Source organism: Danio rerio, chromosome 4, assembly GCF_052040795.2.
Source record: "Danio rerio strain M-AB ecotype USA chromosome 4, GRCz13ab, whole genome shotgun sequence".
Classification (NCBI taxonomy): Eukaryota; Metazoa; Chordata; class Actinopteri; order Cypriniformes; family Danionidae; genus Danio; species Danio rerio.
This window is the reverse complement of record NC_141024.2, coordinates 26,581,460-26,598,022: the sequence shown is the minus strand read 5'-3', so window position 1 is coordinate 26,598,022 and position 16,563 is coordinate 26,581,460. Positions and strand designations below refer to the sequence as shown.

Genomic DNA, 16,563 nt, shown 5'->3' with positions numbered 1-16,563 from the left:
TTGGACTTCAAATACAACATATTTAAAACAAAAATAACTAATAATATGCCACTTGTGAACTTTTAAGTTCTGAAAAGTACATTCAGATCTCATACATTTTCTCTGAATATTTGCAGTTTTGATGTATACTTATTTAGCATAAGCTTACAGCTAATTTTCAGTGAATAGCATCAGGTTACAATGAGTTATTTTTGCCCTATTCATTAAAAGGGAAGGTTAGTTGAGGTTAATAAAAACCCCAACAAAATATACTAGTACCGTTTAACAATATTTTGACTCACACTTCAGAAAAAAGTTCAGATCTGTAAGGATTAAACTTGCAAAAAAAAACTCTCTCCCCATGCAAGTTGCTAGTTCACAATTCTAACTATTTCTCATATTTTTTAAATCTTGCATTTCAGACTTAATTTCAATAGCAAAGCAAAAAAAAAAAAAAAAGATTGATAAACGGATGTCAATTTGTGATTCTGTAGTGAAAACAAGCTTACATTAAAATGTATATTATTAGTTACATTTAAATTGATGGTAGCAAACTACATCTTGACGGTTTCAATTGATTTAAATATGCTTAAACCATTTAATTATTCGCAAAACTGCTTATTTTGCTAATTAAAATGTAATTATTCTGAACTTAAATGTAATAAAACTCTACCACCTCATTTTCACGATAGTTTTCAAGTTCTCTGCTAGTGTAAATTTCAGATACTGATTAAGCCATGAATCTGGCCACTCTCTCGTTAGTGTTTATTACCTGAGGTGTTGTCGTGGCTGATTTGACGCTCTGTGGAGCTAAAGGCTGCTGATTTCTTAGTTTAGCAGCCTGTTCCTGTTCTTTAGCCAATCGCTGCTTTTCTTCCAATGTGAGAGACACCTAAACACACCACAAACAACAGCTCTGATGTCAACAACCCTCTGACCTCCATCAGCAAAACCGAGCAATCCCAAAATGTATTCAATGGCTAAGATGCACTCACCCGAGAAGGCTGCGAGACAGTGGATGAACCGTTTTCTTTACCATTCACGCCGGCATTTGCTGAACTGCCACCAAAGATGTCATCGATCTATCAGAAGCCAAAGAGAATTGATTAAACAAAGTTCATTTTACAAGACGGCTGTGGATTCAGTTTTTGCGCTTACTTACATCTCTGACTTGCGTGGCTGGGCTTGGTGTGCTCTTTGTGTCCTCTGATTGGTTTATGGGGTTTGTAATATTTAAACTCCTGCACAAATGAAAGCAATCATATTCAATAAAATTGTATCTGTATAATTGAAACAATATTTTCATATTTTAAGACGATCATGCTTCTAAAAGGAAATGTAAAATGCATTTGTAGAGGTTACTGCTTAACACCCAATTTATACTGTGAAAAATGCATAGGACTAAATTATTATTTGGAAAATATTTAGTTTTTACTAAGTCTACCTATTTTTTTTTTTTTCACATTTCAAATACATTAACTTGTCTGAGAAGGCCCACTGTTCTTGCTTTGAAATATTTTTTGTTAAATGGACAAAACCCTAAAAGCACCATATAGCAAATAGAGAGAATTTGGTTGGAAGAGTTTAATAAGATTTTTTTTATCACACCCTCTCAGAAGTCAGAAGTCATGCTGGAAATTTGTCTATATGCTGGAGAAAATGCGGAAATCAAAAAGCGAATCACTATCAGTGATCAATAACCGAGGGACTGCTCGGTTATTAATAATATTAGAAGGAAATACACAATGCCTTACAAAATATCCTTGAATCTGGGATATTCTTTGATTGTAAAATTAAATTTTTTGGACATATACCTGAGGAAACGTTAAAAGGGATAAATATCTAATAAACATTTTGTTAATAGCTGTCAAAAAGAGCATTACCAAAATATGATCGTCACATGAAAATCCTACCCTAAATACATGGATGGAAATAACAATGGAAGTTTATAAAATGAAGCAAATTACTGCAATGTAAATCAGAAAACAGAACAACTGATTTCATTATGGGAAAAATGGACCAACTATGCAAGATCCCATAGGACCTGAACTTCTGTTAATCTAAAATCGGAAGTATCACTCCCTACGTGTACATAGTTTTGTTGCTGAGGTGTATTCACATCTTATTCTACTGGTTTATTTATTTATTTTTATTAAAATGTATTTTATTTATTTAACATTATTTATTTACTTTTATTTTTTATTATGTATAACATTAGTGTGCATGCGTAAAAAAAGAAAGCATATATTGCTGAAAGAGAATGTGCATGTACAGAATTTGAGCTTTTATTTGTGAGTGTATTCAGATGTGTTATCTCTGACATGTACCAGATGTAAGCTTTGAAAAAGCACCATATGGGTTAATTTCCTCATCAAATTGCAAAGGAAGCGACTTGTTGAAAAAAATCTGTTTACGCTGCGTTTTTAAAATAAAGCACGCCCTTTCTTAGCACATTTTGTTGTTCAAGATCAATGAACTCCATCTCTGAATGTGCCAATTGTGAACTAATAGTAATTGACTTACATATTAGGCACAATGATGTTAGTTTTGGCTCAATTTCATCAAATTTTCATTTCATAAAAATGTTTCAAACTCAAGGCATAACTTGGTCAACTGTGGTAGCATCTTTAAACTAGGTGGAATTATTTAAAGGGTCAATTATTTTCTTGTTTAAGGCATTGGAACCAAACTGTTTTTGTATAATCTACTTCACATCTTTTATGCTCTCTTTTACATTATATGTTGATTGCTGTTTTGGTTATTATGCCCATACTGCTTGTTTGTATTTTCTCTGTAAAGCCTTTCATGTGGCCTTGTGGCAGCTGGAAATGTGCTATATAAATAAACTGAACTTAAACTTATTAACTTTTGTGAAGAGAGAAAAAAAACAAAGTTCTGTTTTGTTGAATGTCTGGGATTTAATATCGCTCTCTCACCCAGGATATGCCTTTTAGGTGACAAAACTGAGGTTCCACATATTACAAATGATGACGTATAATACTGAGGTCTGGAAAAGATATTCATTGCCCAACACTTAAACTATGGATGAAATTCATGATTGAGAATGAGATATTTGGGAGATTTTCATTTTCACACTTAAAACATGAATGTATCTATCCTGCTATGCTCTGTACTATTATTTTTAGAATTTTTATACTTTTGTTACTGGTTGTCAAATGATTAAATTGATGAACAAATTTATAAATTGTGAAGAACTTGTATACATTTTATATATTTGTATGGTACTGTATATCAAGAAAAAACTAATAAAATTTCATTTAAAAAAAAGCATCACACCAATTCAAATTTATTTATTGACTAGTATATTTTTCAATTAAGATTCATTAATTTCTCAAAATATTACTAGTTATAAAATTATACAAATATTTTAAGATATGTAAAGAAAAAACTGTATTAGTAATAATACAACTAACATGTTTTATTTACTTGTTTAAAAAATAAATCTTTTTTTTTTTATTATCCATAGAATATTTGTTCTTATTTTTCTTTTCTACAACACCATTTCCCCCAAAACTTTCCACAGATCTCATAGCATAAATTTCAGACCCCCTAGTTGGACTCTAGTTTGATATCCCCTGAACTAGGCTTTGCGATGCAAGTCTGATACCTTTTGATCAGACTAAAACAATGAAATGAATAAAAAAATTACAATAAAGTAAATAAATCACCTCTGCTGCTCCTGCATGATGTGTAGCTGCTCCAGTTTGACCTTGTGTTCGGCCTCCATGCGAGTCAACATGTCCTTGATCACAGCCATGAAAGAGTTAAACTGAGAAAAAACACAGACACAAAAGGTCACAAACACAACCAAAACAGTGTGTGAGCTGAAACGACATTGAATTGTATGAATGAACAAGCTTGTGCTGTCACCTGGTTAAGGTTAAGGTTGTTATCAATACTAAGCGACACAAGATGAGGTAAACTTTTTCCAGCAAGGTGCTCCTTTGGGATGCCCAGTTTCTTATGGGTAAAAGTGCACTTGTAGATGCCTAAAGAAACAAACAAACATAAATAAATGAAGTTTAAAGAAAATTTGAGTTTATTGCCATATAAGATTCTTTAGCTATGTCATGGCAAAATGTTTCCATAATAAAAAAAAAACGTTCATATTAAAAAAAAGACATCAACAGGTAAGATGAAAATAAAAAAAAATATTTAAATTTAGTTTTTATAACATTTTTTACCATTTTTTGAAGAAATAATATTTAAATATATTTCATTTAATGTATCTTCAGATAAAAATAGTTGTCTAACATTAAAAATAATATTAAAAATAGGGAATTCCAAAAGTTTGTGTTACAAAAAATTGTGTTATTTAATATAATTGCTTTGGAAATTATGTCAATTGGCAGGTGAAGACAATGAATATCTCTATCCCTATTTGTAAAAATGTGAAACATACTTATTCTGACATGTATTAAATATATTAAACACGTGATAGTATTAAACCACATTTAAACAAACAAAACCTTGATAAAAATTGGCTTGAAGGACAGAGGCAAAGCTTTAATGTTTTAAAAGTCAGAAAAAATTTCAGTAGCAATTTGAATCTGGGCTACGGTCCTTAAACTTCATTTTTTATAGGTCCTGTAAAATTAAAATGAAGTTTTTTAGATGTCAGAATTAATATGTTAGTTTTAAGGATATCTATATAAGCTAGTGTGCTGAAAAACAGTGACAACATTTCCATTTAGAAGACATAAACTTCCGATGCTTGCAGTTTGCTTCATTGCTTTCTTATCAAATCTTAATTTTCATTTCAACTTTTAATTTTCATTTGATGCACTTGTGCTCAACTACTCTTACTGGCAGAAATGTGATAAAAGCAAAATCCTATTGGCCATTTTTATAAAGAAGAAGGGCTATTAAATGCACACCCTGTCTGCATGTTTTAGTTGAGATTACGTCAAATTTTTTATAAAAATTTGACATTTTAAAAGCACTTCACAGGACCTTTAATAAGTCCTGTTAATAAGTTTAATAAGAGAAGTGAACCTAAAAAGCATCATACACGCATCTATGAAAAAAAAAGAAGTCAGATTTATAGTTTTGTGTTGGAGTCAAACAAAGTAAAAAAAATTTAATTTGTCATTTGTAAGAAATCTTAATTGTTATTAACTTTATCCATAGCTATTCTTTGTAGTCCTATACATAAAAAAGATAACCGGCGCAATGAAGAGAAGAACTCAATTACCCAGAATGCCCATGAGCACAGCTGGTTCTCTGGATGGAATCTGCTGCAGGAATGGTAGAATTTCATCAATGACAAACCATTTATCCAGATACTCCAGTATCTTCCCAAGGCAAACCAAAGAGTTCACCCTCACCTAAAACAGCACAAAAAACAGAAATCAAACCTTAACAGCAACAAACCTCAAAACTACTGTACCAGTACATTGAATATTTTCTCATGTTATTAAACACATAAGAGGACACAAACCGCAAGTGAGGATGTCTGTAAACAGGTAGATTTGATACGAGGAATAAGAGAGTTCTTCATAGATGGGTACTCAATCAAATTGGCAAATGTGGGAATGATGTTAAGACAAAGTTCCTGTTTAACAACAAAAATAAATAAATTACACTTATAAATTACAATAACTGAAATCACACAATGATTAAAAACACAAATTATAACATTTTTAAAAACATTCAGCTATAATTTTATGTTTTAATGTATTTACCTGTATTTGAACAGAAGGGGCCTCCACTGCTCTGTAAACCATAGGCAGAACACTGTTCTTGATGTCTTCAGGAGGCGTTTTGGTCAAAAGCAAGTCCATCTTTTGCAAAAATATCAGCAGAATCTGGATACATAAGAGAAATAAATATAAAGTAAGTATAAATTCTCCATAGGATTAGGAGCCACCCCATTAAATGTTTTGACTTGAAAAAGAAAAGAAAAGAAAAAAAGAAAAGAATACAATGCTTAATAGCACAAAAAAAGAACAAAGATTTAAACAAGAACAATGCTAAAATGATTAAAAAAAAATGCTACAACACACAAATGTGCTAATAAAAACTAATAAAAACTACATTAATATCAGTTAAAAGCAGCCAAAAAGATGATTTTGCTTAATTAAAGAACTAAAAGCTCCCTGTTATTAAAGATGACTGAATGAGGTGTTTTATGTAATTCAAATTGAACAGCTATGCCTTGAAACTTCACAGAAAAAAGCTAAAGCCGCAGAGGGACCTATCCTGAGAATCCTGGGAAGCTAGCATATTAAGTTAGTAAATCCTCACTTTTATTTTTAAATATGAGTATTGTCATTTCCTGTTTATGTGCTTAATATATATGCTGTATGTATTTGTTTAATATGTTGGTTATCTTTTTCACTTGGGGGGTTGTCAATTATGTTATTCTGCATTAGTTCATATTTTTTTCTTTATTGTTATTATTATTAGTAATAGCAGTAGTATATTTTGCATCAATATTTAAAAATCTAGTTAAATATAAATATTTTTGTAAATGTTAATGAAAAAATACACAAAACCACCAAAAAAGTAACATAAACAAAAAATATACATGCATTATCATGTAAACAACCACGAAGACTGATTGATGTTAACACTTCACTCACCATGTTGCTGGCCTGATGGCATGAAAAAAATAAGCAATAATAAAAACTTTAACCTTAAAGTAATACAGCCACATAGTGGCATTGCAATGCAACATTACACCATTTAAGACAAGGCTAGAATGGTAAAGCATCACTGGAGCTTGGAGAAAGATTGTAGATCGCCAGTAGTAAAAAAAAAAAAATAACAGTAGTCAATAGCTCAATAGTCAATAGTTCCATCCACCTATTTTTATGCACACTTTGGATATGCACGTAAAAAACTATTTGTAAAAAAGTCAAGATAGGCATAAATTTATAAAATGTGCATAAAACTTTTTACGATAAAAACACTTTTACCAAACAAATTCCATTATGCGCATTTAAAAAGTCGTGCGATTTTGTTATAAGAGATCACGTGATGATAAAAATGTGTATGAATGGATAAACCAGCAGGCTGACTGCATTGTAAAACATCTAAACAGTTTTTTTGGTCATTCTAAAACGCCTTTACCATTTCATTGTTAGTGTTATTATATTATTAATGACCTTCAGAACGGTCAAGAGCGTCTGTACTCTGCATCTCATGCCTTTAAACACCACCATGCATTTATTGCGCATCGACATACTGTGTCTTTTAAGGCGCAAGTGATTTATTAAATAAAGAAAAGATTAATGCAGCTTCTCCTACCGCAGCAATTTCCGTTTTTACTTTTGATATTTGGCACTAGTTAATCAGGAAGTGACAATTTTGTTTTCTTTGACTACTTGGATGGAAACTCTGCTTTGTTCGCATGTCTTTACGCAGTCTTCCAATTTTGCACATAATTTTAATTTACATCTTTGCATGAAAACATTGCTATAATTTTCCAGCATTTTTTAAGATTCCTGCTGTTGTATTCAACAAAATAAAGAAACTAAAACAGGTTTAATACAAGTAGACAAAACTGTCATTTTCGGTTAACACTTTTAAAAAGGTTGCTAAAACCTGAAAGTAAATTTGCACTGAGTAGTATTCATGTATATACCTGTACTGGCTCCTGCATTTTGAAAACTGGGGTGAGGTCGGGGAGAACGAGGCGCACATACTCCTCTTTTGTACACTCCTCAGCAATGAGCAGCACGTTTGGAAGAATGAAGGGCACCATGTCAGGATTTACAAACTCAGACATAAGGGCTGGAAGGATTCTATACACAACAACTCTCTGATGACAGAAACACAGAACAAAACAATGTATACAAAAGGCTATAAAACACATGCATGTATAAACATCACAGATCAATGAGTCAGTATTTACTGGAAATACACCACAAGCATTTAGTATTTTTTCAAAGATAAACTGAAATACTAGATATTTAAAGTTTAAACAATTTATTTGTTATTTTCTATGATGAACGGTGAAAAAAGTGAAAACATGGTGTGGGTTTGAGAAAAATGTAGCATTTTTGTATGCTATAAAAAATACACTTATAAATGTTTTCAATTGTTGTAACTGACACACAGGATTATTACACACAATAATAACTTAACACATTGAAGTAACATTAATATTGTGTTGGAATAAATATAAATGTCTGAAAACTGCACCAAAAAAACTCTGACAACAAATTTCTTTTAAATTCGAAAAGACATGTCATTAGTAGTTTGAATGATGTCTTAATGTTTTCCATATCTGTATTTTGTCATTTCTATAGATGCATACAAACCTATAACAATTATTTTGAAAATTGATGTAGAATATTATATGGAATACCACATAATCTGGCAAATTTTGGTTGAACAAATTCATGATTAATTCATCTGAATCGTTAGTGATGCTTCTTGATGAATAACATTTGTGCACATTTTTGCTCTTGCCTTGGGCAGCTTGGGCAGCACTTTCGGGAGTCCTTTAAAGAACTGAGACTTCTGTAGGTTGTCCCGCTGGAAAAGCGAGTCGAAGTACTGAAGAGTCATCGCTCCAACATCATCGAAGAAGGGAATCTGAGCACAAACAATTTCACTTTTAGCCATGGCCTTGGTGATCCAGGCTGAATACTTTTCCCTGAACTTCAATAAAACAGCCCCAATAAAACAAAACACATTTTTAAATTAAATTAGATTTAATTTTTAAGTTTATTGCCATATCAGCTTATCTGGCTCTACCATGGCAAAAAACAAATCAAGTTTACAACCTTTCATAAATAACACTTTTCAATTATTATAATTATTATTATATCTTACAAATAAAAAGTCATCATCAATAAATAATACATAAGATAAAAGGTTTAACTAATAATTTAAGATTAACCTTTTTAAGGCTTACTTTTGATAAAACAACTGCACACTTCTAGATAAATTAACATTTAAAAATATTTCCAAATGTCATTAGATGCTCACTGTATTTAATGAACTATTGTAACTATTGCAAAGTCATTAAAAGGCACTGAAAAATACCCTAAGCAAAACAACCGGCAAAACACAAGAAACAACATGCTAAAAACACAGTATGGAAAAGTTCCATTTTGAAAAAGGAAAGTACAATATAAAATGAAAAAAAGCTTGGCCAAACAAAAAAATCCCTGGAAAAACAGCAGTAAGGAGGGAAAGATCTGACCTTTGTCATCTGGTCTGCGTCTGGACGCACGTTGGAGGTGACGCTGAGCAGCATCTTCACATGTTGTCTGACCTCCTCGGGGATCTGACTCAACACTCCTGGACTCAGATGACTCAGCTGAAAATCAGGATGAGGAACATGATGAGATTAGCATTTTATGCTGCTCTGAATTAGCAGTTTTTACACCAGCATGTCAAATATTAGTGGCTTTGTTTCTGTGAAATGAAACAAAATTGAACCAGGTTCAGATATCACAAAAGCCTGTATTAGGCATAAACTTGATTTTTTTTTACCTTTAGAAAACAGTATACTCGTTTTAGGTTAAATCATTTAGGGTATGATAAAAAATAAAGAAAGTGCTGAATGCTGTGCCTGTTTACTGCACAAAAAACAAAAATAAATCTTGCTGCCTAATTATTTTTAGCTCAATCAAATGAACTTTTCTAGTCACCTTAATTTACATCAGTCAAACTGACAACTGATATTAAGTACACTTTTAATACATTTTAATGTCATTATTATAATACACTGTTGAATGTCCTGAGTGTAATAAATCTAATAGGTAAACCATGGGTAAAGTAAATGGGTAAACCATGACAAATCTTTTGAGGTTTGATGAATAAAATGTTAAAAATAATTGTTGCTCAAAATATTCAAAAGTAATAATTAATGTATTAAATAAAATAGTTTGTAAAAAAAAAAGCAATGTACATTAATTATCACTTTAGATCAATGTATGTTTCCTTGCAGGATAAAAGAAGTGCAAGTCTTCAATCTAAGTTCCAAAAAATATTGAGCTGCAAAAACAATTTGTTTTTGAACAATGAAAATATGAAATCTTTGAGCACCAAACCACTTGAATGATTTCTGAAAGATCATGTCAAACGTATTTACAATTAATGTTAAAGGTTTTGACTAGGGATGCACAATATATTGGCGGCCATATCGTTATCGGCCGATAAATGCTATTTTTAAGATTATCGTTATCGATCCGATGTCTAAATTAGGCCGATATCTTTAAGCTGGTAAATTACTTAATTGTACAGACCTGTGTGCCGCGCTCGCGTGGGCGGAACTTGTTCAGACTTGCCCAGTGCACTTTAATGGAGCTCTCCTCACACTGATTATTCCTTCAAAGTCTGTCATTTCTTCATGTGGTATTGCTGTGCGTTAATAAGTCAGTAAGTAACCATGTTCCTTATCATTGTAGATGTGTTTGATTGAGTGTCATTGTGTATTTTGCTTTAAATATCCTCAGGAAAAATATTACATGTGTAAACCTTTCCTGCTCTGTCTCTTTGTTGTGTAGAGATAGCAAGGGATCTTATCTTATTACTCCAAGGCCGAATAATGTTAGTTTCGGGGTGCCTTCTCTTTTAGTTGCAGCCAGTGAATGAACGAGGACACATGTAACTTGGTCCAAAATATTTATTATTAGTCACCAAAAATAGTCTCATTGCCCAAAAACCGCTCCTCCTTTCTCTCTCCCTCTCCCTCTACACTTCACACACACCCCAAACTGCAGCCGGACCGCACATTTTACAACACATGTTAACAAAACGTTTTTTTGTAATCTGATTATTTGTTATTATCAACTCGTTGCTTGTCATGTGTTGTTGATGTAAGATGTATTCAGTTTGATCGGAATATTCATATTGATTATAACGAGCGTGCGAGCTGTCACCGCACACACACACTGTAGCACAGGGGAGAGGTGAGAGGTGAATTCAGTCATAGAGGCTCTCAACCAGCCCCTCATTCTGTCTTTATATTCTGCTCTGTGTTTGCCATAAAGTCAGCTCAATGCAGGTTTTGTATGAAAATCTGACTCTGATGGCAACTCTGCCTCTACAGTTAAGTGAAACTCACAGTGGTTTATCATAAACTTTTCATCGATCATTTTTCCCGCAATTGACAGCAAGAACGAGCACAGAAGCATTATCTGATTGACAAGCAGCAGCTACATGTTCAAAAGAATCTAAAACGCCAAATAGGATGAATCTGTGCCGCATTTTCTAAACGTACTATATATATTTAGCTGTTCACTTGTACTGGGGCTTTGAACTGTCAAAACACCTCTAAAAAAGGCTTTTTCGGACATGACGTATTTGTACATGTGTACATCACTGTAACACGTTTTATTCAAGAACATTTGAGCTGGTTTCAGTCCTTAGTGCTTTCATTTTCATCTTATTTAAATATATTTAACTAGCTTGTTGAAGAAATCCCATTCCGTTATTTAACCTTATTAATTTTATGCAACAGTCAAGTTGCATGTTAATTTGCTATGAAGAAAAGGAAGTAATATATTTTTTGCATGCTGATTTATGTGAAATCGTGAATATAGGTCTATAATCACCTTGCAATTTTAAAGTTAAAGCTTTTTTGCTTTGAGTATAGACTATTTAGTTTATAAGAGCAGTTCAATCTTTTATGAAGTTTGCTATATAAAAATATACCATTTTGAAATATTTATAAATATCGGCCTATATATATCAGCTATTGGCCTCCAAGTCTGAAGAATTATCGGTTATCGGTATCGGCCAAAAAATCCATATCGGTGCATCCCTAGTTTTGACCTTAATTTTATAATGTTTTTGACCTTGTAGTCTACTTTTAGAAATTATTAAATTAATAAAAATGTACTATCCCAAAGACATTTGACTGTTGGTGTATTATAAAATGCCATGGCATGGCTGATATTTTAATGTTTAGGTGCAATTTTAGTATATAACTGTGCCACATGAATACTTTAATGTAATAGTATATTGTTTTGGGTTGAAACGGGAGCAATAAGGGAGACAAAAAGCACCCCCAATGACATTGTTATGTAAAGCAGCTTCTGCAGAATCCCCACCTGGTCCAGCTGTCGACTGAAGCTCTTGAATATGTCCTGCTTGTTGACCTTAAAGACAGGCTTGCCCTCATTAAACACGGCGTGGATCAAGACGCCCAGTGAGTACATGTCAGAGGCTGAATCACAGCTGACCGACAGGATGTATTCAGGAGCCACATATTCTGGGTTCGGGAGGCAAAGAGGCGGGAGATTGGGGTCCCACTCTTTACACACATACTTGGGCTAAAAGGCAGAAACAAACAGTGCTTTAGGCTCCATCTTTGTTAAAAGCAACAGAAAGTAAGAGCTTGATCTCTGTTCTCTAGGACTTTAGAAACAGTAAATCTAATTTTTAACCTCAGCATCAGACGGGTTGCTGGAGGAGATGCTGAAGTCAAAGCCCATGATCTTCCAGGCTCCGCTTTTATTAAGGATGATGTTCTCTGAGCACAAGTTACCATGAACCATTTTAACTCCACTGTGGAGGAACGACAAACCCTCTGAGACCTGAGAAAGAAAACAGAAAGAAATGCAATAATTAACTAAGCATTTATGGCAATATTTAATAATTCATTATATCAATATTGTCAAACCATTATAATAATGTAAAACCACAATATTGAGGGCACTTTAAAATACAGGGAATAATCATTTATTATGTAAACATTCCTGGTTAAAATATTCAAATTGTTATGTTGGCAGTTGTTCATCACAACACCAAATGTTTGAAGACTTAATAGGTCATTTATTTTCAAACATTAGCATTTTCACGTTAATCTGGCTCATGCCACTAAAAAATTCTGTGACTATTAAAGAGTTTTTGTTGATTCACTTTGTACAGTAATTTTTTTTTTGTCAATTTGCTAACATTTTATATTTTAACTAAATTTTATGTGATCTAAAAAGTCATTTTCTTTGGTAAATATCCTGATAATACTGTATACATTGATAAGAGATACCGCAATAAATCGCAACAAGAAATATTTGATAGTGGCAGAAACCTTGTTGTACTAATTAATGTTTGAAAATAAAACACAAAAACCATTAATTCCTGCTAATTTTTACTTTGGAATATTACTTTAAAAAAATTTCAAACATTTTCTTAAGAAGGTTACCCTATTTGTTCTACTGAGAAACTTAATGAGTTAAATCGTGCTAGCAACATACTAAACCTGTTTCAAAAGTGTTAATTTCATATGCATAAACATGCAGCATCATGCTAAATCATGCAAACCAGTGTTTTTCAACCACATACCTGGAAGACCACCAGCTCTACACATTTTCATATCTCCTTACCCAAACACACCTAATTCAGATTATTTGCAGTGACTAAATGACCTGAAATGGTTCTGACAGACAAAGGAAACATCTAAAAAATGCAGTTGCGGTGTTCCTCCAGGAGCGTGGTTGAGAACCACTGATATAAACAACATTAAAACATGCTAACAATGTGTATATTTTGAATATATTTGAAAAAAAGATGGCCAACTTACTGTAATGCTATTTAAACATTTTTTGCTACAAGATAAATCTAAGTACAAATCAGCAAAAACATGCTAAACATGTTAATAGATTTGACTAATGTTAGCACCTTGCTAGCAATATGATATTTAATAGCAGAAACATTCCAAATATTGCTGCACAATAAATCATTTCAGCAAGAATATGCAATGTGTGCATCCAAATAGTAGAGTCAGCAATGTTGACTTTATATTATGGGATTATAGCTGACCAGGAGCAGGGTTTCTGCAGGTTTCACTAGGTTAAATTTAAGACTTTTAAGACCATTATGAATTAAATTTTAGATTTATACAGGGCTAAATGCTAAGGATTGTTTTCGAATATTGCAGCTGGAAAAGATTTTCACTTGACCTATCAAAAAATGATTATAATTTAATCCATTTATTAATAATTAAAACTGTCAGGTCAGTATCCTCAGCAGTAAATAAATGAAGAACTTTTAAACAAATGTTACTGTAAGGAAAGTAATTAAATGCTATTTTCAAATAAAAAGTTAAAAGTTTTCTTGAGATTGGAATTGTTGGTGATTGTATAAGTGTTAATGGCCAGATTGGGTAGCTATACATGAACAAAAAAAAAAAATTAAGACCTGTTAAAAAAGGATTAAAGACCTACAACACAACATTTCAGTAAATTGAAGTCTTTTTATGGCCTAAAATGTAGCTTTTGAAATTTAAGACACTTGAGGAGACCCGACGAGACACAATTTAGAACAGGGGTGCCCAAACTCGGTGTGTCCTGCCCAGTGTAGCTCCAACTTCCTTTAACACACCTGCCTGGAAATTTCTAGAGCTCGATTAGCTGGTTCAGGTGTGTTTAATTGGGGTTGAAACTAAAATATGCAGGACGTCGGCCCTCCAGGACCGAGTTTGGACAACCCTGATTTAGAACATATGACTTGCAAAATTTAAGCATAATGGAGTAAAAATTTATCACTTGCATGTGTTTTTAAGGCCTGTGACTGTGTAAAGCCATGGTCAACCCATTGACTTTCATTCATATACATCCAAATAGGACAGACTTCAAGCACAAGCTCATGCAACAAGTTTCAAATGTCGCTGGGTTGCAGCAGGTTCAAGATTGATGGACTCTTGACCTGCGAAATCCGATCAGGTGATTGCATGAAACCAATAAATTAAAATGTGACCTCTCTGTACAAAAATGTGAAATATGGGTGGAGCATCCAATCGTCTTGTTTTATCCTGCCCCATTTAACAGTGCATATGACAGAATTTGAACATGATCAAACTCTATTGGGACTGTGGTTTGCATATTTAGGCACACAGAATTCTAAAATGTGTATCTTAAATAAAGGTTTATTTTTTAAATTATATTCACATTGAAGACTACAGTGTTATTTTACACATGATTATTTAAAGAGCTCCTATTATGGGTTTTTGAAAATGACCTTCCATGTAGTGTGTAACACAGCTCTAATTGAAGTGAAATATCCAGCTAAAGCTAAAATCTGAAAGAGGACAGTATTTGAAACTATTTTCATCTAAAAAAGTCGACTCACAGTGGTTAGATTGAATCATCTTGTTAACGAGTCTTTAGATCTACGAAACATAACTCCCGCCCAATTGTTGCACACGCAAACCCGGGAAAATTTAAACCTGCGGCCCCGCCCACTAACACAGCAGCAAAAACAAACAGATCCTAAAGTCATGAGTCGTGAAGATGCTGTGCTTACCTGGATATTATTGGAGGTGTGGGGTAAAGGTGAGCTTTAGCAAGCTACACACTTACAATGGGCGATTCATTTGCTTGTCAAAGGAAGGATCAGAAAAGACTACTGATGTATGAGACTTTGACAGAGCTCGACAAAAACAGTAAATCAGTAAACCGCTCATGGATTAGGTTTTTCCTCCATTTTGCAATGGACAGACAATACACCAGGGGTGCGTGCAAAATAAGGCCAGTTTATTAGGCACACAGTCGAACAAAGGCAGCCTGCTGCACTGAGGGGGAGCGCTGGTGAGCGCGACAACCCCCTGGCTGGGGATGTGATCTCTGGGCAAAGCAGAGTGCAGGTAAGCCCTTAGGTTCAGAATAATTCAGCTTTTGTCGCTGTGTGGATTAATACTGAATGTGTGTGATTTAAGAATAGAGCAATATGCTGGTTTGCTTTCGGGGGTTAGGTGTCTAAATAACACTGTTGAGAACCGGGCACTGTTTACTGTGGTATTAGTAAGTTTACTAAGAAGTGTGTTTCGGGCTGCAATCGGATCCTATAAAAACGTTGGCGACCCTGGGCTTGATAAACCGTGCTGGGCATTTTACTATCTCGTTTTGAACGCTGTCGACCAATCGCAACAGGCTGTCATCAGTCTAATCAGCGCAGATTAGCTTTGCGCTAAGGAGGGCTTTGGGAACAAAATGAATCGCTGAACGATTCATATGGGAGTCGCTGAGATAACCAGGTAAAAATAAATGCATATTATAAGACCATGTAAGTGTTTTTTTGACCTTGCATGTAGATCAGTATGTTGTTAGAGACCCATAAAACTGAAATATGAGGCTTTTTAATTTATAATAAGGGCCCTTTATTTTCTATACATGAATATTGTTAGACTCAGAAAAGCATAAAGCATTGTAAATCTTAGTGCTATTTTATTAATATTTTCTTTTAATTAGTTTATTATATTTTATTTTATGCATGACTCAATTCTAAATAGAATCCTTGCAAACTATCAAATTTAATGAATCCTTTCTAAATACAGCCCTTTAATCTATCTGGTGAAACTGTAATTCATTTTGCAATACATAAAGAAGAAAATACATCTTGAATTTTTTTTCTAATATCATGCAGTTCTAATTGCCAGCCATAATTTTACAAATAATAAAAAAGCTTTCAGCTGATTTTGGTACCATCTAGAGATGCAATAGTTTTAGATTTTGGTTGTAAAATTATAGATAAAAGCGTCTGCTAAATGACTAAATGTAAAATGTAAATGTAGTCACGGTTTCACATCTCGATTATTATGCATTCATTAATTTCAAAACATAACTAGTTTGGAAAATCACATGAAAACTCCTTTTATTTTAA

The 16,563-nt window shown here is 33.1% G+C and overlaps 1 protein-coding gene across 9 annotated transcripts in view; it reads right to left on the bottom strand.

Moving 5' to 3' along the window:
• scyl2 (SCY1 like pseudokinase 2) overlaps positions 1 to 16,563 on the bottom strand; it is a 46,080-nt gene that overhangs the window by 21,541 nt on the left and 7,976 nt on the right. For 8 of the 9 annotated variants that reach the window (XM_088649813.1, XM_088649814.1, XM_088649815.1 and 5 more), the window contains 13 exon segments: positions 12,351 to 12,500; positions 12,015 to 12,236; positions 9,158 to 9,274; positions 8,419 to 8,544; positions 7,589 to 7,765; positions 5,685 to 5,807; positions 5,441 to 5,554; positions 5,195 to 5,327; positions 3,871 to 3,989; positions 3,669 to 3,769; positions 1,142 to 1,220; positions 975 to 1,061; positions 752 to 871 (listed from right to left, as the gene is read on the bottom strand). In XM_088649813.1, coding sequence (XP_088505939.1) covers positions 752 to 871; positions 975 to 1,061; positions 1,142 to 1,220; positions 3,669 to 3,769; positions 3,871 to 3,989; positions 5,195 to 5,327; positions 5,441 to 5,554; positions 5,685 to 5,807; positions 7,589 to 7,765; positions 8,419 to 8,544; positions 9,158 to 9,274; positions 12,015 to 12,236; positions 12,351 to 12,500 — 1,668 coding nt within the window. 9 annotated transcript variants of the gene reach the window in all.